The sequence below is a fragment of the Mus pahari genome, chromosome 11 (assembly GCF_900095145.1).
Source record: "Mus pahari chromosome 11, PAHARI_EIJ_v1.1, whole genome shotgun sequence".
NCBI classification, from domain to species: Eukaryota; Metazoa; Chordata; class Mammalia; order Rodentia; family Muridae; genus Mus; species Mus pahari.
This window is the reverse complement of record NC_034600.1, coordinates 53991828-54017609: the sequence shown is the minus strand read 5'-3', so window position 1 is coordinate 54017609 and position 25782 is coordinate 53991828. Positions and strand designations below refer to the sequence as shown.

At 45.9% G+C, this 25782-nt stretch overlaps 1 protein-coding gene across 1 annotated transcript in view; it reads left to right on the top strand.

The window, feature by feature from the left end:
* Positions 1–25782, top strand: part of Egflam (EGF like, fibronectin type III and laminin G domains) — a 180936-nt gene that overhangs the window by 131722 nt on the left and 23432 nt on the right. The window contains exons 7-17 of the mRNA XM_021208318.2: positions 880–995; positions 1677–1995; positions 2597–2697; positions 3828–3928; positions 5133–5277; positions 8145–8334; positions 11462–11587; positions 12733–12976; positions 16868–16979; positions 20199–20315; positions 22677–22857. Of these exons, the coding sequence (XP_021063977.1) occupies positions 880–995; positions 1677–1995; positions 2597–2697; positions 3828–3928; positions 5133–5277; positions 8145–8334; positions 11462–11587; positions 12733–12976; positions 16868–16979; positions 20199–20315; positions 22677–22857 (1752 nt within the window). The remainder of the gene's footprint in view (positions 1–879; positions 996–1676; positions 1996–2596; positions 2698–3827; positions 3929–5132; positions 5278–8144; positions 8335–11461; positions 11588–12732; positions 12977–16867; positions 16980–20198; positions 20316–22676; positions 22858–25782) is intronic.

The window sequence follows — 25782 nt, the reverse complement described above, 5'->3', positions numbered from 1 at the left end:
AGCACTGTGCCCATCTCACATCACCAGAGCTATTTCCAACTATATCATATTGATCATCAGAGAAAGAATGTGCAGACAAACTGTGATGTCTTTAAAAACTCAAACATAAATGGACTTTATAAAATCAAGGGCATCCTTTTAATGACCAATAAGATTTGTATTTTATTGCTTTTCCCCAAATATGGAATACCCCAGAATTTGTTTTTGCATTCAGTGTGTGGTTTGACTATTATGACTCTAATAAGTGTCTGGTTTTTAATGTTCTCTTTTCTTAATTAACAAAGTGCCAAGTAGAAAGAGATAAGTTATGCACTTTAATTACAGCAACCCCAGGCCACTTGGAGAATTCTTATCAGTAGCATAGAATGCTCGGCCTACATGCGTTGAGAAACAAAATTGGTGGGAGCTTCATGGTTGTGAAATGGAAGAGACAGTTCAGAAGAGCATGGCGGCTTCTGTCCCAGGCCTCGTGGAGTCACACAGGACCTGGTTTTATCTGTGTTTATTTCCTTCTTGGGGAGCATGAAATGGTGCATAATCTGGATCACTGTCAAAGACTAGAAGTTTGGAATGCTGCTGAGGGGCTGCTGTGCAGTGCCAGAAGCTCTGTACTGATGACTTCATTTTCTGGAACATTCCATGGGCTCTCCAAGCCTCAGTTTACTCCTTAGTAAAGGAGATCTTGATGCTTGGATAGAATGAGGCAGGGGGAGGATGGCCAGGAAGGAGAGAGGTGGTAATGCCAGGTGGTAATGCCATATATGTACGAAAATGCCATATTTCATAAAGCAGCTTGAAAGCTGGTTAATTAAAGAAGAATGGAAGTTGGAACAAAGAAGTCATGAGATGACAGTAGATGTGCCCCTTTTCTTTGTGAAGGTCCCGGGGAGGCTGGAAGTGGTCGCTATGGACCTGGGTATATCACCGATCCTGGTGTGAGTGAAGACGATGATGGATCTGAAGATGAGCTGGACCTGGATGTATCCTTTGAGGAGGTACAGTCACATCTGATGTTGATGCCAGTGTGCTTTGTTTCCCTGATGACACGGCAGGCTAGCCATGGACCACGGCCATGGAACCTCAGACAAACAGGCCCATTTGCTCTCAGCACAAATTTGTTTCCTCTGTCTATGAGACTGGGGATGGGAGGCATAAATTAATGCTAAGGAGTTTCCTAGCAGGAAACTCCTTATGAACAGCCTCTATCTATAACTAGCTTCACAAAGTGTATTTATATGCATATGTATATGTATGTACATATATATGTATGTGCATGTGTGTATATATGGGTGTGTGATATGTATTTATATATGTATATATTGATAGATAGATTTTCCACCTACAGAATTTTGTAAGTCGAGGCTGTATAAGGAAATGAATGATTCCTTGATGAAGCCATGCATTTTGTAATATTTTAGTAAGAGCAAGTCAAAGAATATCAGTTTTACCTCACCATGATATTCTGAATAATACAGGGCAAGGTGCTTAACCCCCACCCCCACCTCCACCCCTGAATCTCCAAGTCCTCACCATTAACTGGGGTCAATGTTCCTGTCCCATAGCAATGCTCCTGTTTATGGACACTATTAACAGTGAGCCTGGGGTCCAAGGACCACATATACACAATACAACAATGACTCCACATTGACACTGAGCCCTTCCTTTCCTTCTCTGAGGTTAAACCACTTCCGGCTACCAAAGTTGGGAATACGAAGTTCTCAGTGGCATCCAAGAAGACTTCTGTCTCCAACTCAGAGATGGACTCCAGACTTGCCCTACCTACCTCAGCCTCTCTCCATGAAACTACAGTGGCCATCCCACCCACGCCAGCCCCACAGAAGGGGAAGAATAGTGTGGCCGTGATGTCAAGGCTCTTCGACATGTCCTGTGATGAAACTCTCTGTTCGGCTGACAGCTTCTGTGTCAATGACTACGCCTGGGGGGGCTCACGATGCCATTGCAACCTGGGCAAAGGAGGCAAGGTCTGCTCAGAAGGTAGGCCCTGGGAAGGGAATGGACAGAGCAGGGTTAATCCTGCGGATACACTTGTATGGTTCAAACAGAGCACCTTCTAGTCCTTCTTATACGATAAGCCCTTTCTTCCGTGTATTGTTGGTAAACTAGCCCCAGTCTCCAGGCAGTAAGAAGCAGCTTCTATAGCCTTTCTGAGGGAGAGCCCTGTTTCGGGGTATGTCAAGTGTAAAGTCCTTCGGGGCAACCATTTCGAAGGCTCAGTAGCACCGGTGAGGTGGACTCTGCCATTGACACATCTCTATCAAAACGACAGACAGAGCATCCAGGAAGACAGAACATCCAGGAAGGTCGAGAGGGCTGACGGCAGAGTCACCTTGAAAATGAGAGATGTTGGACTTTTAAGTTTCTTTTCAGAGAGTCAGGGACTGAGCTCCCAAATCCTGTTCCTTCTGAGGAGTTTCAGAAGCTCCTTGGTCACAAGGGTGGCCGGTGTGAAAGGCAGAGAAAGGGACATGGGAAGGCTACATGGGGGTTTTCTGGGGTGATAAGCAGACAATGGTGTGTGTTGATGTCTGCTTTGAAGAATGAGATAACGCTGTCCCATTGTGCTCTTTCTTTTCAGATATCTTTATTCAGTATCCTCAGTTCTTTGGCCACTCCTATGTAACCTTTGAGCCTCTGAAGAACTCTTATCAGGCATTTCAGATTACTCTGGAATTCAGGGTAAGAACTGCTGGTCATTTGAATGGCAGATTACATCGGAGGAAGAGTGGGAAGAGGGAAAGTAAGACACCAACCTGGACCTGAAATCAGTCACAAAATCTTGCTGGCCAGGGTGGGGTGGGGCGGGGCGGGGCAGGGCCGGGCAAGGTGCATTCACAATGTTCAGGTTCACAGCTAGGTGGGGGTGAGTTAGGATGCCATAAACTATGGAAGGTTAGATCCTCAATGGGAAAGCTACTTCCAGTAGTGATGCCCCAGGGGCTGGATTTCAGGATTTATAGTGCATTCCGCTCTTACGGAGACCTCTCTGCTCTCAGTCATTTAAAGCAATCAGCTAGCACCTTGAACTTAGCGGAATTCTTTGAGTACCTTTGAAGAAGCAAAATGGCCAGGAATCTGGAAACCTATACCCTTTGTCACAGTGGTGGCCTCTCCCTTAGCTGATATACCTGGTATGACTAACCACTGGACTGTCTGGATGGAAGGAAAGTAGCCAACGTACATGCTTCCCAGGGAGAGCGGACAAACAGAAGGAACACACACATAAACAGAATGCTTGGGACTGGCGAGATGGCTCGGTGGTTAAGAGCACAGGTTGCTCTTCCAGTGGAGCTGGGTTCGATTCCCAGCACCCACACGGCAGCTCACACGTGTCTGTAACTCCAGTTCCAGGGGTTCTGAGACCCTCACACAGACACACATGCAGGCAAAATACCGAAGAACATAAAACAAACACTATTTAAAAAAAAAAAAAAAAAAAAGCGGGGTGTTCATCAGTGACAGTAGAAATTCGATGAGCACAAACAAGGTGCCCTGTGACCAGGGCTTTAGGACACAGGTTTTTCTGGAAGCTTCGCAGATGCATCCACAAAGACAAGCGAAGAGCCAATCAGATATGGCCCTTCCTCCCTCAGAGCTTTTCCTCCCACTATTTATACCATTGCTATTTTTTAAAAAAAAAAAAAAAAAAACAAGGAGCTGGCCTGGGTACGTGGGGACTCTCTGGAGTCCACAGGCCTGTATCAGTAGGCTGGCAGAGGACAACATTCATGATTTGTCTTCCTAAGTGTTTATAGGTGAGGAAGGATAAGTGGCCACGGTTTATGTGGCTTTTGCTCGTGTGTTCACAGGCAGAGGCAGAGGATGGCTTGCTGCTCTACTGTGGGGAGAGTGAACACGGAAGAGGAGATTTCATGTCCCTGGCTCTCATCCGGCGCTCCCTCCACTTCAGGTAACTCTCGCCCTAGGTCCTGTAGATTTTTAAATTCTACTACATACTTTGTAATACTACAGTGCACACAACTGGATTTCGGTCACTAAAGAACTTGGGCGCCGGAGATGAGCTGGGGCCAGTGTCTCTAGTCCTGGAGAGCTGTGAAGGCAGGGTCACCTTTGAGGTTTGCATTTCGGAGCCTTGCCTCATTCGTTCGTTCTTTCTGACACCAGTTAGGTAATGGGGCACCCACTGTGGGGTCATGCCAGCTTGGTGAAGGCCAAGTCCTGTCTTTTCAGAAGCTCGAGAAGGCAGGATCTTCTCAGGGTCATCTTGAGACGGGATGGCTGACAGGGGAAGGAGCACAGGCTCCCAGGGACTGACAGAGCGGTCCAAATGCTGCCATGACATCCCTGGCATTTGGCTGAAGCCTTTGACATGCCCTCTATACCCTGGTCATTTCCCTCCAGAAACTTCGGAAGCTGTTTTTAGTTAAGTTTTTATTTTGCATGAAGCAGAGTTAGGGCACATAGAGTCTGTCTGTGAGGGAATGGCAGATGTCAGCCTTGACATGGTACCCTAGCTAGTCTCCTGATAGCATCATTTCCTTGCTGCCTGGCCTTTGGCAGATGGTGTGAGCTGTGGGAGTTGCCTATTCTCAAAGGATGATGCTAGGGATTCCATGAGCTGTCTTATGTGCTTAGCACAATGCCTCCCCTAGAGCACGCAGTATTTTATACCAACTTTAAGGGTTTATTTCATTTATTTAGGTATTTGTTTTCTGGCTAGTGTGTCTAGCCAAATGAGACCCGGTATCAAAAGATAAAATGGAGAGCAATTGAGGAAGACACCAATGTCAACCTCTGGCCTACACACAGACACAGACACAGACATAGGTAGACACAGACACAGACACAGACACAGACACAGACACAGACACAGACACAGACACAGACACAGACACAGACACAGACACAGACAGACACAGACACAGGCACAGGCACAGGCACAGGCACAGGCACAGACACAGGCACAGACACACAGACAGGCAGACAGGCAGGCATGCATGCACGCATGCACGTGCACGCGCGCGCGCGTGCGCGTGTGCACACACACACACACACACACACACACACACACCAGCCAAAGGGATGATATGGAGTTTGAAGACATGAACTTTTTAGCCAAGAATTTTTCCTTCCCTTTTCTTTTCCCCCATTAGGTTTAATTGTGGAACTGGGATTGCCATCATCATAAGTGAGACCAAAATCAAACTTGGGGCCTGGCACACGGTGACACTGTACAGAGATGGCCTGAATGGGATGCTGCAGTTGAATAATGGCACCCCAGTGACAGGCCAGTCCCAGGTGAGTGTGAGTCCATACCTTGCTCATCCCATCTAGTCTTCAAGAGAAGACTGTTAAAACGATCAAAACTCTGGACAATTCTAGAGGCTGAATTTTCATAGGCACACAGGAGAACTCATTTGGGATTCCCTTAGCTTTGCCTGTCTGATCTTTCAAGCCCCTTCCATATATACCTACTGGAGATCTTGATGGGAACACAGATACAGCACACGCCAGGTATACAGGGATGAGTTATCTTTGCACACAGTTGTCTAAGCCAGAGATCAAGAAGAGCCCATCGTTAGCATCAAATGCAAAGGTAGGCACTTGTGTTACAATCCATGGCTTTAGCAAATAACCTAGAAAGAACTGAGCCGTCTGGATCCACATATAGGAATAATCCATTTATCCTTATTGGGATGCTTCATTGTAGGAGGAAGTAAGTTAGTTATCTCCTGGGTCACTCTGGAGGCCACTGAGGTACCCACACATCTGTGGTGCTCATAGTAATTTGAAGATTATCTTTTAAGCAGTTTGAATTAGTGCCTGGCAGGAAGCCGAGCCTGGAGTCACACTCTCAAGGCCTCTATATTCTCCCAGGGAACAGGCAGCACCGGAGCCTTTGTGCCTATGTCTAAGCATCCTCCCCACTGCCAGGTCCTTGCTGTGCTACTAATAAGGCATGATACAGTAAAGGTCCATGCCTGAAAGTCTTACTGATTTGGGTCCAACTCTAGGGAGTTACAATACCTGGAGATTGCTAAGGAGGAAACAAGTACACACTGCATGATCATAGTACAATAGTAAGAAATGGTCCAGTGAGGTTTGATACGAATAAAGAACCGTCAGTCAGGAGTCTAAAATACTACCATGAAGACAGGGCGGACAAAAGCAAGGGAGTTTAATAGATATGAGGTAGCCTTAATAAACTAAAATATGTAAGTCTGCATACATGAAGATGTAGCATCATGCATGGGATTCTGAAGTACTCTAACTCTCAGAAGGAATATGAGGGTATTTTAAGAGATAAGAGTAAATTCCAAAGACTGCCATTCAAGTTAGGATGGCCTGAAGTGCTGTCAGTGACTGACTGACTCAATGGCACAGTCAGGAGGATGGCAATGTCTTTTGCATAGGCCAAAGAAAGAGGAGTGGGGAAGAAGGATCAGCCCTCTAGGAGAGCCTTGGGGTGTCTATCAGGTGTAAGAGACTGTCTCAGTGATGGGCCCCTGTCCCAGGGGTACTCATATATATAATATGTAAGCCACATACATAATATGTAAGTATATATAAGCCACTGAGAGAGCTATGCATAGAATCCGGTAACTATGGGCACCCTCATTATATGTGGTTATATATTTTCCCAATGCCAATATTCAATGACTTTATCCAATCTAGGTATTAACTGCAAAACAGTTCGTGCCTTTGAGGCTGGTCAGGATGACGTTTACTGGGACCTTGCGAGCACAGCAAATGGGAGCAGGCCATCATCTGGGGACTGTTTAATAACTGTCAAGAGACAGAAAATTCTATTTTAAGCTGGTTCCCCAGAAACAGGCTCAAGGTGAGGTCCCGCGCAGAGGATGTTTTTAGAAAGTGTTCTCTGGGGAGACCAGTATTAGAGAAGAGAAGTCGCACAGGGCAGAAGAGGGCGTCAGCAAGGCTGAGAATCCAGCACAATTTTCCCTAGTAGGGATTCCGTCTAGCTCTCTGAGAGCTAGGGAGTAAACATTATGCCTTAAAGCCATCCCAACCTGTTAAAAGCTGCCATAGGGGACCCAGGGCACTCCTGTGCACGGGCAGCCAAAGTCAACAAACTCTTCCTCTTCACCCATTTATGCCCCTGGGGAGGAAAAGTATTGAGCTTTAGGGAACAAAACCAGAAGAGAACAGTGAAGACGGGATCTGGAATTGACTCCTGAGAATCTGGACGGAACGGGCCAAGAGAGCATTTGGTTCACGTGCTGGAAGCAACGTAAGAACCATTAAACCCTCTAAAATACTGGGCGGTTCGGCCTCCTACTCACAAATCTTCTTACCTGACCATTGGAACATATCGAACAGTGACTGGGTTCCCACTTGCTGGAAGCAACCACGTTAAGGGTGCGTGCAGACGAGAGCCAGGGAAGGGGGCTGCGCTTTCTCCAGTTCCCACTGTTATCATTTAATCTAGATGCATGAGATGCCCATGTATGAGATCGTCTTAATTTTCTCTCACCTTCACATTCAGCTCTGTACTTTCGAACCTCCAAATTTATACTTCAGGTTTGGGCCCTGGTTTAGAAGTTTCCTGACTCAAGGTAACACTTTAAAAAAAAAAAAAAAAAAAAAGGAATTATACAATTATACCCATGAGCAAATTGTCAAGGTATTTTGTAATACAACTTGTTGGATGTTTCCTGTCCACAGTTCCTCTTATGGTATTTAGTGTGATGGTGGCTGGGGCTGGGGACTGTGAAAGGGCAGATGTTCACCCACACGTGCCAACCTTCGGATGCACGGAATGCCCCCCCCCCGTGACCCATCCAAGGTACACAGTAGACTGGTGTGAAGACTGGACAAAGCACTGCTGGTTTTGGATGCCAGCCTGCTTTAGAGCCTGCTAGATTGGCTTGGATGTGACCTCCTTCCTTCCTTTCCAGCCATTCCAAAAACCACCGCTTCTGGAAACTCAGCCCTCTAAGGAGTCAGTGAGTTGGCTCTGGTAGTCAATAACTGTGGATTTCATTACCTAGCAGGGCCGTGCCTTCAAGACAAATCCAGATAAACGAATCCCTCAGGTTTTAACCTACTTCTTAGCCGTACCCCACATCACAATCTGTTGGGTTTCTGTTTTTCTTCACTTTTTTTTTTTTTTAAATGAGATAAAGTTTTCATTTTTCTTAAAGGGCCAGTACAGTAAAATTACCTTCCGGACACCTCTGTACCTCGGTGGTGCTCCCAGCGCTTACTGGCTGGTCAGAGCAACGGGGACAAACCGTGGCTTCCAAGGCTGTGTGCAGACGCTTACTGTTAATGGGAAGAAGATTGACATGAGGCCCTGGCCATTGGGAAAAGCCCTCAATGGAGCTGATGTGGGTGAGTGCCCTGGTGCTAGACTGGACCTGGGGGTTCCTTTCTGGTCTGGGTAAGCAGTAGGACAACTGGTTCACACAGGGGTTCAGGAGTGATAACCCCAAGTCTGTCCGCTCTACGGTCGCATCCATCTTGAGGCCAAATGCACTGTGCCTCGCCACCATCATAGCCTAAGAGTAGCCTGCACTTTGATCTTTTCTTCCAATGCACCCATGTCTCTGTGCACATATGTATGTGCACTGCTTGCGTGCCTAGGGCCCACGGGAGCCATAAGATGGCGTGAATCCTCTGGAAATGGAGTTAAAGGCAGTTTTGAGCCGCCATGTGCATGCAGGTAATAGAACCTGGGTCCTCTGCAAGAACAACAGGCACTCTTAGCCACTAAGCCATCTCTCTAGTCCCAGGAAGATCTAATTCTTGACCATAGTGTCCGGTGGTTCCTTTTCCCTTCATTTTGGAAGGGAGAAAATGCTATCGCAGCTACTATATAGGTGAGGGATGGGGGCTTGCAGGGGGAGCTAACTTCTGACGGGCAGCAGAGTCGGGATTGTTCTACAGGACAAGAATCAACCTCAGAAAGGAGCAGGATGGGCCATCCTTCAGGGACAGCCTGTAGTTGGAAGAGCCGAGTTTAAGGTCCAGAGGGTTGCTTTCTCCCAGGTCTTTCTCCTTGGCTTAGAAATCGTGACTGCCGTCTCACTTTCTCCACACATGGTCTGTCTTTCCTGTGTGTGCCTACCCACTGTCAGTCAGGTGTCCAGATCTCTCTCCTAAGGACACGAGGCAGACCAGATCAGGGTCTCCCACTCTTATGATCTCATGTGATAAAAGAGGTCTTATTTTCAAACTTATTCATTTTGAGAGTTAGGTGTTCCATCTGTGAGCCAGCTGCTCCACAAGCCCACCCCTAGCCTCCATAATAAAGCTTCCCCCCACCTATCTTTCTGATTCTTCCAAATCTCTATTTCTGCTACTGTTGCCCCTCTGGTCCCCCACTCACCTTCCCCATGGATCATCAGGGACCTTAATGACATTAACTGAGCAAGTACCCACCTGCCTTTCATGTCTCCCCTCTCTTCCCTCCTCTCAAAACAAGTTACATTGTAGAAAGGTTTGACCTCCACTTCCTTCCAGGTGAGTCTGAAATAACCCACAGACTTCAGTCCTCCTCTGGAACTAGCAGAACCACTGGGCCCTCAGCTCCATGAATCTGACTGTCAGATCAAAGCCGGTGTCTCTCCACTCTGGTTGGGGTCTGTGTTTTCGGAACTGTGACCAAAAAGGAGATGATCGTCAGTTTTATTTGCCCTGGTGTAGCAGGGATTCATTCACTCAGCTCACGTACCAGATTGGTCCACCAGCCATGGGCTTTTAAGTGTCCTAACCACCCGAAGTTGTCCTTCTTGTGCCATGTGGAAACTGAACACACCGCCCTGCCCCACTTCTCCTTGGAAGTCTTTATGGTCAGAAATGCAGAGGACCATTACTGGTCAGCAAAGATGGGACTGGACTTGTTGATTATGCTGAAGATGGTGACACAGCCAATTAAGGGGGGGGGGGCTGTTCATCTCTGGAGAGGTAGCTACCAAGTCAGGCAGTGGTGGCAGAGCACTGGCAGACAGGGTAGCTGGACTTTCTATCCCTGGCAGGTGCATGTTCCCCTTCCCCTCCTCCTTGGAAAAGGTACTTTGCACTCATCCAGCATTTCCAGAAAGACACTGATAAGACAGGTAGAAGAAAGTGAGTGAGAGCAAGCCCATGTATTCCCATGTCAGATGATGTGCATGAGGGTGCCAAAGTAGTTCTTCCAAAAAACTCTGCTTGTTTAATAAAAGGACACACACACACACACACACACACACACACGAGCCACATACATGGGCACGTGTGCGCGTGCGCGCGCGCGCACACACACACACACACACACACACACACTCAAACACACATTTTAACATACACACATACTCTCACACACATATATCCATGCACACAGTATATATACACACATACTCTCTCACACACTCACATATATTTTCTATCATACACAAACACAAAGGTGCTCTCCGCCATACACACTGCCACACACAAACTCTCTCACACATAACCTTCATACACTATACATATACATACTCTCTAACACACTTATTCATACACACAGGGTACATACACATGTACTTTCTCACACACATACTATCTCACACATACATGCACACTCTTTCACACTCTGTCACATACACTGTCTCTGACATACACAAACATATACTCCCACACACATATCCCACACACAAACTGTCTCTCACACACTCTCTTATAGTTACACATACTCATGTGTACTCTCTCACATATATAACATCCACACTCATTCACACTCTCTCACACATATACATACATGCACATACATGATGGTCTTACTCATAAGCACATATACACATACACTCACAAACCCATATACTCACACACATATTCTCTCTGTCTCTCTGTCTCTGTCTCTCTCTCTGTCTCTCTCTCTCTCTCACACACACACACACACACACACACACACACACTCACATCCTAGGTCATGAAGTTGAGCCTGAGGCACGTTTTACTATTAGGTACCTTCTGTCCTGTGGAAGGAGAAACAGGGTTCCAGAGCATTTGCCAAGGTGCCATGACACTTCCCCTCTTCCTGTCTCAGAGGAGGAACTCAGCATGAGTTCAGCTCTTTCCAGGCTTGCCTGAACGGCTGAGCTTTGAACCAGGGAGGCAGCAGCACTTAAGCTAATTGGGGTCACACAATCAGGAAGCCTTTAGCATAAACACTGGGGTGGGGGGGTGCTCACTATCCATCCATCCTGCTTTCGGGAACCATAGAGATGGATTAAGAGCAGGAACAATTCCATCATCCCCCTCAGTGATTACAAAACGTGTCCTTTGATTTATTGTGTCCATCATGTTTGGAAACGTTTTCAGCTCTTCCGGAGGACAAGCCAAAGGAAGATGATAGCAAAGAAGCGGGTTTCCCCATTCTGGGAGCTGGTGCATTTTGGATGGGTGGACAGTAGGAACGGGGCAGCCCTACACGATGCTGGGGTCAGCTGTATATCTCTGGGTGGGCACCTGGTGACCTAGCTTTGTGATCTCTGTTTAGGGGAGTGCAGCAGTGGGATCTGTGACGAAGCCTCCTGCATCCACGGGGGCACCTGCGCAGCCATCAAGGCCGACTCCTACATCTGCCTCTGTCCCCTTGGGTTCAGAGGTCGACACTGTGAAGACGGTGAGAGGGTGGCCCTGGTTGTGTGTTGATGCATGTGGATGTGACTCTCCATAGATGCCCGTTTAGCCACAGCCAGGTTGTGTTGCCGGGAGGGATGGGAGAGTATCAGAAGGCCAAAGTTTTAAACTAATCGCAGATATATTCCTTTTAATATACCAACCATGGACTGACTCCTCAAGCCTTCCTGTAGCACTTAGAAAGCCTGCACTGGTAGGGTTTTTTACAGGACTGGCTTATGTGTACTACAAGTTTATGCTCTTTATAATATCTGAAAGTTTCTGAGAAAATATTGGGAAAGTGTACACACAAATCAATAATGTGATAAGACAAATCCACTCTTGTTTTTACCTCTTTGCTCTGATCTGATGACTGATCCTATCTTTTATGTTGTATTATGCAAATATACACATGTGTGCATATATATTTGTACATATATGTGTACTGTACAACCACACACAATGTGTACAGATGAGCATTCAGGAATAATAACTAAAAGTTTTAAAGATCTGGGGGGAAAAACATGAAGGCTAGAACCTTCAATTTTTCCAAAATTCATAAACTAAAAGCAAAAGAGAATAAAATTAGAACTATGATTATAAAAAGCAATCAATTTTATCCATGAATGATTCGGGTTTGAAACTGAGTTGCTACCCCTGGGGAAAATATTTATGCTATCTCCTCAAATCTCATGTCCGTGGAAGAGTGTAGCTGAGCCAGGGCTGGCTTCGGGCATCTTGGCTTTGTATAAGCTCACATAAGAGGGAGGGGTTGATGCTTGTTCACAGGCTACATCACTTCTGGTCAGTAGTGTCAGAGGTTGTTCTGCTCCATAAAGTCCCATAGGGAGCAGGGTGTCCGCCCCGTGAGTCCCCCTCTGAGTCTTTTTATCTATCTAGCCATCATGTCAGGAGGAGAGAGAGCACCAGGTAAGGAAGGAAGTTTTAGGGGCCAGACACGAGGTACCATATGATAATCCACCCACAGTGCACTGGCAGAACTCAGCCATGCCAGCCGTACCCACAGGGCAACTAGGAGATGTGGGTAACTCCCTGTGCAGGAGGGAAAAAAAAAAACCACAGCGCCATGCAGGGCACTCGCTGGTCTCGGCCACCCAGGGCTCTCTGACACTCTGCTCCTCTCTACAGCTTTTGCCCTGACCATCCCTCAATTCAGAGAGTCGCTGAGGTCCTACGCCGCCACACCCTGGCCCCTGGAGCCTCAGCATTATCTTTCTTTCACCGAGTTCGAGATCACCTTTCGGCCAGACTCGGGGGATGGCGTCCTTTTGTACAGCTACGACACGGGCAGCAAGGACTTCCTGTCCATCAATATGGCTGCGGGCCACGTGGAATTCCGCTTCGACTGTGGTTCTGGGACGGGAGTTCTCAGGTGAGGGCCAAGGCCTTGTGCAACTTCCTCCCCTCCAAACCACAGCCACCACTGTGACCACTAAATGGCCGCCCGCCATCCTCTTCCTGTTTTCTCCTTGCTAATGTCTGTGGAAGCCTGAGGTGCTTCTGAACTATGCCAGATGATCTCGCCCTCGCCCTTGCCCTCCCCTTCGCCCTCCTCCTCTCTCCCCTCCCCCTCCCCTCCCCCTCTCTCTCTCCCCCCCCCCACACGTGGACTGCACGTGGATCTTTCCCTTGACTACTGCATACTGCGAAAGGAGGTTCCTCTGACCAGTGTTGAGAACAGCCCAGGGCTACGGATGTCAGCATAAACGTTTAGGTGTCTGTTTGGCAGCATGGCTCCTTGCTATGCTACTTTTAGACTACTTTTAACTTTCAGGCTCAAGGGCCCCAAGTCTAATACAGAGGTCAGTGCTGCAATGTGTATCTAATGCTTCCTTTCAAAGTGTCTGGATGCTCCGCCTACACCCTGGCATGGGCTCTCCGTCTGTTGCTATTTCCAAGGAAACTGCGGCTGTAGCCTAGTGGCCATTCATTTTGCCAGCCTGTCATTTTTAGAAGGCATGTGTGAGGGAGGGAGTTGTTACCATGATCCGTTGCCTTAAACTGCTGACTATTTTCATGGCTCATGGGAAATGCTGTCTCTATTAAGTTTCCACTGTTTGTCAAAGGATTTTTTTTTTTTGCTTTTTTTTGTTTTTTTTTGTTTTTTGTTTTGTCCTTGTGGCTGAGTTTCCACACCAGTTGACACCTCCCACCCCAGGGAAGGGATGGGACAAACATTTTTGTCCCTCTCGTTATGTAAAACATTTTATATCTCAAGACAACTTTTGTGGGTATTTAATTGATTCAATTTACATATGATTATGCAAAACAGCCCAAGCATTTCACTCAGAACTATACGTCAAGCTTAGAGAGGAAGACACCATGATAATCACCTCGTACTTTGCATCACCTTTTCAAGGTAAAGGGTGACCTCAAGATCGGGAGGCACAGGCACACCTCCCCCTGCTTCAGAACACTCACCCCTCCCACTGGCCTCTCTGCAGCCACAGATCCCACTCTGGGGACACTGGCAGCTAGATCCTAAGCTCTGAGCATTTCTATTTCATAAGTTTATGCCAATTTTCTATCAGAACGATTTTAGGTTGTTTTTTGATTATTATTATTATTATAGTGTGAGGTATGCTTTTCCTACCTGTTGGAGAAGGTGACTAGAGAAAGAATCCTTGGATCCTAACTGAACCTAAGACAAAGGTTACCAGAGACTAAATCACCATCGGCCTCCCCTTCCCACATCCGTCTCATTTGCAACCTGGCAGCGGGGATCTCTGTTAGCATTTCACGTGCCTCTCGGGAAGTTATTTATTTTGAAAACTGTTTCAAAGAATCCCCACTTAATTAAGAAAATTAGGGGAAAGCCTGAACCGTAGGAAGCGGTGGAATGGGCCAAGTCATTTTAATTTTAGGAAAAGGATATTGTGGTCGAAATCATTACGGCTTGACTCAAACATCAAGACGATTGGAATGAGCTCTCGATGACTGTGATCGATATACTGTGCAAAAGAAGGTATTGGATTGACAGCCAGTGACCTCTGCAGGACAGAGACATGACTGGTATGCTGTTCGTCATTATGGAAATAGACCACTTAAAAAGGCCTGCTTGTTTCTTTATTGCATATTGATTTAGCCAAGGTGATTAAATTCTAATTGCTAAGGACAAATCACAAAAGCATTTGCCTGAGCAGAGGAATCAAATTAGGGGGTGCTGACCCTTTAATAATCACGCCATTGGTATTCTCCATAGTTTTCTAAAGATGATACAAGACCAAAAAGTAATTGGGAGGTTCAGTGAAGGCCAGGAGTTAGGCATTGTTAGAAATAGAAGCACAATAATTACATTCTTTCTGCACACCTCACTCCAAAAGGCAATTCGAGAAACTCCTGCACGTCACATTTAAGCACCAAGTGCTCCCACCTTGACTTAGTAACTGTGATTTTAAGGTCATTTAAATCCTTCTGAAATCACCAGTAAACATGCAGTCTGCCTCTCCTTGGACAGATTCTTTGCATGTTGCTCTAACAGAGTCTTGAAAACGTGAAGAATCTTTGAAAAGCAGAAACTTCATGTCTCACATTTATGGAGCCTGTGAAGTTCAAGGTCAAGTGACCCGCATCCTGGCAGGGGCCCTCTCTTGTCCCCCCAGGTGGGGGAAGCCAGAGGAGTCTGAGAACACATTTGCATGACCACACAGGAAGGAAGGGACTCAACTCTAGACTCATATCCAAAACCCAGCCTAGGTGATAATGATGTTCCTCCACCCATGAAGCAAAGACCATACTACCCAATTATTCACCTCTCAAAGGTCCCAACTCTCGCATTGGGGATTAAGTTTTTAAATACATGAAGGATCTTTGGGGGCATTTCTAAACTAGAGCATTTTTTTCAATATTCTAATATGAAAATTTTCAAAATGAGACAGACATTGCATATCTGTAATCCCAGCACTCAAGAGACAGAGGCAGGCATTACTCTGAGTTGGAGGCCAGACTGATCTACATGGCCAAGTTGCAAGCCAGTCAGATTTCTGATCTCCACAGCCAAGTTGCAAGCCAGTCAGATTTCTGTTGTGATACCATGTTTCAAAAACCAAACAAGATCTTGCTGGCAAGATGGGGTCATCTGGGAAGCATGCTTGCTCTGTGCCCTAGTGTGCTTTCTACAGCTGTGATAAAACATCACTGTCAAAACCAAGCTGGGGAGGAGAAGGTTTATCTGGCCTACTCTTCCACATCACACCCATGCAATGAAAGAGGTCAGATAATTTACTCTATCTCCACAAGAACCTTGATATCTTTTCTGAAACTGTAAGCCAAGAGAAGCCCTCCATCCATTTAGTAGCTTCGTGTTGGGTATTTGAGCACAGCAACCTGAAAGGTAACTCATGCGTTATGTGTGGTGTGTGTGTGTGTGTGTGTGTGTGTGTGTGTATGTGTGTGTGTATGTGCTTATGTGAATATGTATGTATACATATATTACATGTGCATATATGCATATATGTATTGTGTATATGTGTATATATGTATGTGCATATATGTGTATATATATGTGTGTATGTGGGTATACAAGAAATATTTAGCAAAGAAGTGCCATGATAATCATCTTGCACTTTGAATCACCCTTTCAAGGGAAAGGGTGACCTGAAGATCTGGAGGCACAGGCATGCCTCACACTGCTTCTTCCGGTGCCTAAGGTTGGCATTGATTTCATCACAGCCACACTGATGAAATGGTGGTACACACCTATGAAATGCTGGCCCCCATTAAGAGTCTCCAGGAAAACAGAACCATTCAGGATATAGACAGAGATGGAGAAAAACATTTTTCTGGTGAAACTATCTCCTATGATTATGGGACTGAGGCATCCCACAGTTTTCTACAGGGAAGCTGGAACCCAAAAAGTCTATGGTGTAGTTCTGCCCAAGCCCACAGATGTGTCCATGGCACAAGCCTCTGTCTGAGTCTAAAGGGCCAAGAACCAAGATACTTGTGACGTAAGTTCTGGCACATGCCTCATGAGCTAGGAGTAATGCTACTGTCCAAGTGTGGGATAAAATGGGTGTAGGAGCTCCATTCAAAGGGAGAAGGTCCATGCTTTTCCTGACTTTTCATTCTGTTTAAACCCATGAAAATGTTGGGTAATGTCCAACTGCTTTGACGAAGACTTCTTCACTCTGTTCATCAACTCAGAGGTTTATCTCTCAGAAACTCTCATAGAGACACCCAAAATAATTCTATACCAGTTGGCTGGGTTTCTTCACCCAGTCAAGTAGATCCTGAATATTAACATCACATCTTTCTTCGACAGGAGTGAGGATCCCCTCACCCTAGGCCAATGGCATGACCTACGTGTGTCTCGCACAGCGAAGAATGGGATCTTACAGGTGGACAAACAGAAGGTGGTAGAGGGAATGGCAGAGGTAAGGACACACTTGTTCCTCCCAGTGGCTGGTGAGGTCAAGGCCATTGTTTTCTACTGATGTGGGTAGACAAGTAGCATGAAGGGGGCTCAGTGGGCTAAGATACTTACCACCAAGGCTGAGTTTGATTTCCAGAATCCATGGAATAGGAGAGAAGGGTCTCCTGCAAGTTGTCCTCTGACCCCCAGACATGTGCTGTAGCACAACATATATGTAAACACATGTGTGTACACATGCACACTCACACACACACACACACACACACACACACACAAAATTTTTTAACAGCATCATGCTGCATCTGAGTATATAGGTCCCAGTGCTAAGTTGATATTCCAGTTCTCCTCTAGAAAATGATGTCCATTCTGCCACTATAAACAGGAATGACAGCATCACTATTGACCTCGCAAGGCTTTTTATAAGCCTGAGTTATACTTCTTCATTAATACATAGTGTCTTAGTTAGGGTCTTACTGCTGTGAGCAGACACCATGACCATGGCAAGTCTTATAAGGACAACACTTGATGCAGCTGGCTTACAGGTTCAGAGGTTCGGTCCATGATCATCAAGTCAGAAACATGGTGGCATCCAGGCAGGCATGGTGCAGGAGGAGCTGAGAGTTCTAGATCATCATATGAAGGCTGCTAGTGGAATACTGACTTCCAGGCAACTATGATGAGGGTCTTAAAGCCCACACCCAGCGATCCACCTACTCCAACACTGCCACACCTCCAAATTGTGCCACTCTCTGGGCCAAGCATATTCAACCCATGACACTTAGTGACTAGGGCACTTTTAAGAACTTGCTTTCTGCTCTTTATACCCTGCCACTCATCAACCTCTGACCTTGTCATCTATATGATGTGATAGCTGAGATCATAGACCCAGCAGAGTAGGGATGACATTGTTTCAGGAATCAGATGACACGGATTCCTGAGCTTCCAAAACCCAGCTTCACCAATCACCAGTGGGGTAAACTCAGGCTGGTCATCTGACTCTTGAGTTTCCTTTTTTCTGATCAAATCGTTATCCTTAGATCAATGGAGACAATCCTGCTGTTGACAGCACACAGCTGAGTGTTATTGTGAGAGTTGGGAGAATTGTGTAAGCAAATCACAGCAGTACCTAGCACCTGGTTGGCTCTATGTTGCTCCATTTCTTACTCTCATTAGTTAATGCTGCGCTATTATAGACGCCAGGGCACTTTTCACTGTAGTTGATTTTATTTCCAGGGTCAAAATCCAAAAGAAAAAAATTTTTAAAGAGGAGATGAGGACAGTTTTCATGAAGCTATAGGCTACCTATCCCCTTCCTTGTCAGCAAGAGGATGGTTCTTCAAAAGCCAGAATAAAGCTGCTCTCACCTCATTCACTGGACACATTTGGGAGTCAAAGTCGGAACTTTGTGTTCTGAAGCCCCTGTGTTTCCCTTATGACCATGCACTGAAATAAGACCTAAGTTAGAGGCTATGGTTTGGCTCACTGGTAATGTGCCAGTCTAGGGTGGACGTGGACCAGGCCTTAGGCTCCATCCCCAGCATTACAAACAATAGCAGCTAGGCCCTGGATGTACTCCTAGAGATAAATGGAAAGTGGTCATCTGTGATCGATCATCTGTCTCCTCTTCATCACCTCTGATGTGATTCCCAATCCATTCTCCTCACTCTGACTAATGATCATCCTAAAACACCTAGCCCGTCTCTTGCTTCACACTTGTTGACTTTTGCAAGGTCAAAGTTCTCACATGACTTCTGAGGCTCTGCACTACCTCATCCTCCCAATCCTGTCTGCTTCTAATAAACCCCACAATGCCAACTTCTTCCAGTTCCAAAGTTGCCACTCTTCCTTGGTCAGTTCTCCCAGTCTTTACATCTAGGATGAGGTAAGAGACCTCCCTGTCCTCAGGCATACTCAAAGGAACCTGGACAGTCCTCATGTGCTCTGATCCCAACTACCCATGGATTTGCCCATGTTTTCCACCAGTATAAGCTCACACGGGACAAGGACTGGGTCTCACCTATTTGTTAATGTCTGTCCAGCATCGACGTTGCTTGAGCACAGTAAGCAGGTGCCTAGTCATGTTTGTTAAACGACTTAATGATGCTATTATTTGAATTTATTTTATCACAGATATGATTATCTTTTAAAGAACTTATGCGTGTGAGTATCTGTGTATGTGTGGCTATATGTGCTTCTGTGTGTGTGCGTGCGCACATGTACCTGTGCATGGGGCTGGGGTTCAGAAGAGGGTGATGGATCCCTCAGAGGCATTTGTGAAATACTTGGCTTGTGACATGGTTACTGTGGCCTGAACTCTGATCCTCAGGATGTTCCACAAGCACTCTTAAGAACACTAGTTTGTGTTTCTTAAAGTGTGTTGACGCCAGGCAATCTCAGGTTTTCAGTTTATTTCTGCTGCTATCTTATGATAACTTCACATTTTGCTCATGGGTTATATTGAGTGAGCTTCGTCATGAATTGTAATACACATGTTGCTATCTAAGATACAAGGGAGAACAATGGCAGGTTCCCCCAAGAACCGGGAGAATGGAAAAACTTCTTTGCTCTTCACATTTATTTGATCACGAGAATTCCAACCCTATGCCTTCCCTTAATCCTTTGTCTTGGAGAAGTTCTATCCATGCCATCTCCAAACAGGACAGTAGGCACATACTGGAATGTTGATAATGCATTCTGCTTTGGGCAAAGTCGAAATACAGAACCTCTCTATCCTCAGAATAGGCTAGACTGGCACCAACTGCTCTAGAGTGCCATCAATTTATAGCACAGTGTTTAGTCCTCACTCATGTACATGGCCACCAGTGGCTAGCTGCAGCGTCCTCTTATGATCTGGGCTGAAGGAAGAAGAGAGAAGAAAGGGCATAGAGACCCACTTCCAAGATCTGAAATCTTCTGCCCAGAGGGGTTCGTTGCTATTCTGGTCCATGGTCTCATCAGAGCTCCACTGGACTGTCGACCCATCAACAGTGACGTAGTCTGCACACACGTTGCGATGCTTCTGAGATTTGAAGATTATGATCTATTTACACACAATAAAACTGAGTCTCAGGGAGGCTAGGAAACTTCCTGACATTTAAGGTCAGTTACCTCACAAAGCAATGTGAAGGCCCAGCTGATGCATGACCAGGTTGCTGTGATGGCTCTGTCGGCATCTGTCCTGAAGTCAGTCTGTCACTTGCTTTTCTTTATGCCTTGACAGGGAGGCTTCACCCAGATTAAGTGTAATACGGACATTTTTATTGGCGGAGTCCCAAATTACGATGATGTCAAGAAGAACTCGGGTATCCTCCATCCATTTAGCGGGAGCATTCAGAAGGTATGCTTTCACCTCCTCATGCTTGATATCTCTCTGACTGTACATAGTGCTGTTATCTTCCATGCCTCAGGAAGAGGGTTTGAGAAAATGCCAAAATGCTTACGATTTTATTTTCTAACACTTACAGTCTAGTTTTCCAAACACCTGTTCCTGGGATTTCTGTTCAGTACAGAGTGATTCCATAAAGTCAAGGTGATTGTTTTTTTCAGCAGAAATTCCCCAAATTTTCTAGGGCTCTTGGAAGAGATAACCGATACCAGGATGCCACAGACACCTGTGTAGCCAGGGAAGGAACAAGTGGAGGTGCAGAGCAAGCTCCTTGTTCTTAGGCTTTCTCTGAGTCACTGTGTCCTTTGCTCCATGTAAGAGCCAACTGTTATTTCCACCCACCCACCCACGAGCAGTTGCACCTCATCAATCATACAACTGAGCTCTCGGATTGCAGAAACGTGATCCAGAGGGTGAAGATAAAAGAGCTGCTTGGCTAGTGGAAGATGCTGACCCCACTCTCATGTCTCCTATTCATTCTCTTGAGGATGCTCAAGATCCCTTGGGTGATGATGACCTTGTGCTCCTTGGCTACAGACATGCAGTGTGACTTAGAGCCCAGATGTGTAGGGCTGCCTGCACGGAAGAAAAGTAATCTTGAACCCTGGGTTAGCCTCATCTTGCTTCCCTTTAGTGATGAAGGGTGGTGTGGGGACCAAGATAGGACCCATGACAAAGAATGGGAGTAAAAGATGAAGGAGCAGTGACACCGAGAGATGGTACTATTGTAACTTGAAGACTGTCCTTGGGAAAGGCCTCTGGTGTGTGTCCTCATGTCTCACTACTAGTTCAGAAAAAATCCAGCCATCATTTACTTGCTCTCAGACATCATTTATTGCTGAGCCACAGTGTCACCGTCATCCCAGGTCAGACTGTGGTTCCCCACACGGGGCATTGGTCACATTTTCACATAGGTCGTAGGTGTGAGGTGTGAAAAAGCTCACCCATGGGTCCCTCCATCCTCAAACTTTGCCTCTGGCTCACAGGGCACATAGCCCTTCTCTCCTGCCCTCTAGAAAGGCTGTCCTTCCCTTCCTGACCGAGGCACTGGCTGTTCCAGGGCCAACAGGAGACAAATGTAGGGCTTGTATTGGCAGGGCACATTCTGGCACATTCTTCTGGGCTTTGTATTTTTTTATCTGCCGAGTGAGAAGAGGGAGATACGAGAAGGTTCTTCACTAGTGGCTTCTCCGATTCAGGACTTACAGAGGTTTTTCTCCCAACCTCACAACCCTCTCCACAGAAGAGGTTTATCTTTGGAAATGGAGGTAGATTCCCAGTAGAAAGCACTTCTGCTAACCTCTTTTAACCCCACAGACAATGGGGGAATCCCCCAGGGTATTTCTTCTGTCAGTTGGAAAGCCAGCAGCAGCTTAGTGTACGAGCAACAGCTCAATGTACATGATCATTCTTCGTTCTAAGTCAAGGGTTAAAATGTTGGAAAGAGGTAAGGCACCAAATAACATTTCCCAGAAATACATTGCTCTGCTTAGAGCCATTTGTCAGGGAAGACAGAGCAGGACTTGTCACTCCAAGAAGGATGTGCATAGTGGAACAAAAGGGAGCCTGAACTTTACTGGACTTCTGTAGAGGATGTGGAGAGAGAGGAAACTCAGTAATGTTGAAGAAGAAAGTCAAGAGGAGTAGGTGGGAATATCACATAGTATACTAGGAAAATGACTTACAGGAATATGGGCGAGGGGGTTACTTACTGACACAGAAATCACCCCTAAACAGTTATATCATCAAAGCCCACTCTAGCATGGCCGACAGCTCACAAAAGCCAGAAACCTGGATCACGAAGTGCAGATACCTACAGGTAGCTCAATAAGTTGGAGTTTCTTTTCTGGCTCAGTTGGTCAGATCCTCTTCTACGTAGTTCAGCTGGCCTCTGCTTCTTCCGGGTTATTGGCCAATCTCTGTCCCTTCCGGGCTGCTAGGCCAGGACATCTTCCAAGCACCTCAGTGGGCCTGAGAGTCTTTTCTGTAGCTTGTCTGGTCTGAGAGTGTCTCTCAGCCAGCTTTACTGTTTATATACTCTTGGGAGGAAGAACCCTAGTGGTCGGTTTCAGGGACTTCTTGAAGCTATTTTGAGTTGTTTACTTCCAGTCTTAAGGAGTGTCCCAGCAGAGATAACTGATCGGAACAGAAGGCTTTCTTCTGCAGCTGCCAGATACCACACTCACCTCTTCTAAAGGATCAAGTCTCCAGATATTCTTTCTATATTAACCACCTTCTCTGTGTAGCTCGGGTTTGGAAACTGTCAAGCTTGCTTTTCCAGTCTTGAATTTCTTTGTGTTTCTCTATCCAAAGATCATCCTCAACGACCGGACCATCCATGTGAAACACGACTTTACATCGGGTGTGAATGTGGAGAATGCAGCCCACCCCTGTGTAGGGGCCCCCTGTGCCCATGGGGGCAGCTGTCGGCCCAGGAAGGAGGGTTATGAATGTGACTGTCCCTTGGGTTTCGAAGGCCTGAACTGCCAGAAAGGTACATTTGGGGTCTTAGCTTTGCATCTTGGAGGGCATGGAAACCACAAACTGAATTATGGGGACTACCTTTTGTTGTCGACCCCCCCCCAGTAATGGGACTTGAACTCATAGCCCGACCCATATTCACCAAACACTCTGTCACTGAATTACATACCCAACCCTTCCTGTAGATTCTTATTTTGAAAGAACAAATCACTAAGTTGCCCAGGCTAGTCTTGAACTCATCTATAGCCCAGAAAGGCCTTAAATTTACAAACCTGTTTCCTCAACCTCCCCCAGAAGCTGGGATTACAGACCTAGAACCATGAGGGTTGGTGAGACCAGTACTTTTAAAGCAAATATTGGTAATACAGGTACAGCTAAATGGGTCATTTTGATAAACAACTTCCATAACATATATGTAAGGTACTATAATTGCTTAAGGAGAGTTCAGTCTGAAAATATCTCCATTAGAATAGGTAAATGGCCTCTTTATACCCTGCCCTGACCCTTCCCTAAGAAAGCTCTTGTAGGCTCTCTTCCAAAAGGTTAACCTGGACACAACAAAGACTTAAGGACTGATGCATATGAGCTACTTCAAAAACATCCTGCAAAGGAATACATTTGTTTATGTACTACTGATAAACATTTGCATACCTTAAAGAGAAATGTTACCCAAACACAGGAAAACAGGATCAAGACTTTAATTCTCCAAACCAAGGTATGCACACCATATTGAACCAGTCTGTCTCAAATGTTCTCAGTTATGAAATGGGGATGGCTACAGCAAGAGTATCTATCACCAGAGACAGCAGTATTAAACTAAAGGAGGGCGTGCATAGAAGCACGAAGAAGACCTGCTAGTCACTGCATTGATACTAGCCACTATTATTACTGATGAGAGAAATGAGCTCCCCTAGTGGGCTTCCACTGGGCCCTGTCTGAAAGGTTGGGAGGGCCACAAACTGCAGATTCTAATGGCCCCTGGCTGTACCCACCTAATAGAAGAAGAAGCCATGATCCTGGCATCTAGAAGTGTCCTCTCTGTACCTGTCCATATATGCCCAGATAAGGCTACATAGACCATCACGTTTCTACCATGAGAATGACCCACCTACCCCAAAGCAAACAGCCCTGAAAGAAAACAAGACACTGAATCTCTGAAAGATCCCATGTTTATTTTCTCGTGGTTTTACTTGTCACAGATGTATGATTTTACCAAAGGAAGAAAACCCTAAGTTTATAGGTAGACATTTTGTACATGGGGTGGTAGAGGGGTTATTTGTAGCAGCCATGGAAAATGTAAAGGATGCCAAACTTGACAGTTAAAGAGCTCAGTGGTGTTTGTTATATTTAAATGGTTTCCGGGGTTTGTCTGAGAGAGCATTTCTTTTTCTAAGCAAAGAGTAACTGTTTATGAACTTCAGATTGTAACATGCATGCTGTTATGAACCTATTAAAAGATGAGTCTTGGAGGAGTGTCTAGTTCGGGCTCAGGAGTAGCCTGTGCCTTCAGAAACTTGGGTTTGGAGTCAGGGGAGATGGCTCAGTTGGTAAAGCATTTGCTGGGGAAGCATAAAGACCTGATTCCAACTCCTCAGCACTCCCATAAAAAGTCTGGTGTGACATCATGTGCCTTAAAATCCCGGGGCTTGGAAGGTGGGGGGAAGGGACATACTGGGGCTTGTATGCCAGCTCATCTTGTGTAATCAGTAAGCTTGGGGCTCTATATAGATCCTGTGCCAAAAGATAGATAGATAGATAGATAGATAGATAGATAGATAGATAGATAGATAGATAGATAGATAGATAGATAGATAAGTGGTGGAGAGTGACTGAGAAAGATACCTGATATCAACCTCTGTCTTACACACAAATAGAGACATGTGTGCATATGTCAGCATGAACTCTTAGATATGTATGTCCATGTGTGCACATAAGCACATACATACACAGAAGAATGAAACTTGAATTTGCGGCTCGTCCTTCAGTGTTGGCCCTGAGTCTGATGGGTTGAAACAGACTTGCCAAGCTTGCTTCTGGTGCTGACCATCTAAATATAAGCTCTGGGCTTATGCAAACAGTTAGCTTTGGGGAATTAACGAAAGAAGGAAGGTGCATGTTATGATCTTGTTAGCCCGGTGTTCTGTCGCAGAACTTAGTCTGGATTCGCTATCAAGCATTCACATAGTGGCTCTGGTACTCTAGGCTCATGTCCAGTGCATAGCAGATCTCACTAGAATGGCAAGACTTGAGCAAGAGCTAAGGGAGTTGGCCATGGCAGAGAGCACATCTCTCTTTTCTGAAATAGCAGGCTAGAAGCTGATAAACCATTGGTCACCCTGCATGTTGCCCTAGTATCTCTCCCTGCCAGCTCTAAAATGAAAATACTATTTAGGAAAAGGAAACTTTGCAAAGACCAGGAAGGCTTTGCAGGAAGGTGTATGGGGGGGGGGGGGTTCACCTGCATCCCGTATCTCTTCTCCTGTGACAATGACTTGGGAGGGCTAAAGGGGCTCTGTGACAGTTTCTTCAGGTTTCAGTGGACACCTAACTGTGGATGGTAACCTACATGCTGCTAGGATGTTGAGCATCCTTTTCCATTGGAAGGGTTGGGGGGAAAGGCAAGGGAAATCTGCAGTGATCATACTCCTTAGAGCAGGAAGACACTGAGACACTATAAGCTGGGCAGATCCAAAGCTAGAAAGACCGAGAGTGCTTCGGACGCCCTCTGCGGTTGTCAGAGAGAATCCTGCCTCATTCAGCAAAGGGGTTCTTCTACATTGAGCAGCTGGAACTTTTCCTACTTCATCATAAAACTATACTTCAAAAGCAACAATATGCTCTAAACATTCGACACAGAAGGTTTAACTAGTTTTGGCTTTTTGTTTTGATTTGCCAGGATTTTGTGTGTGTGTGTGTGTGTGTGTGTGTGTGTGTGTGT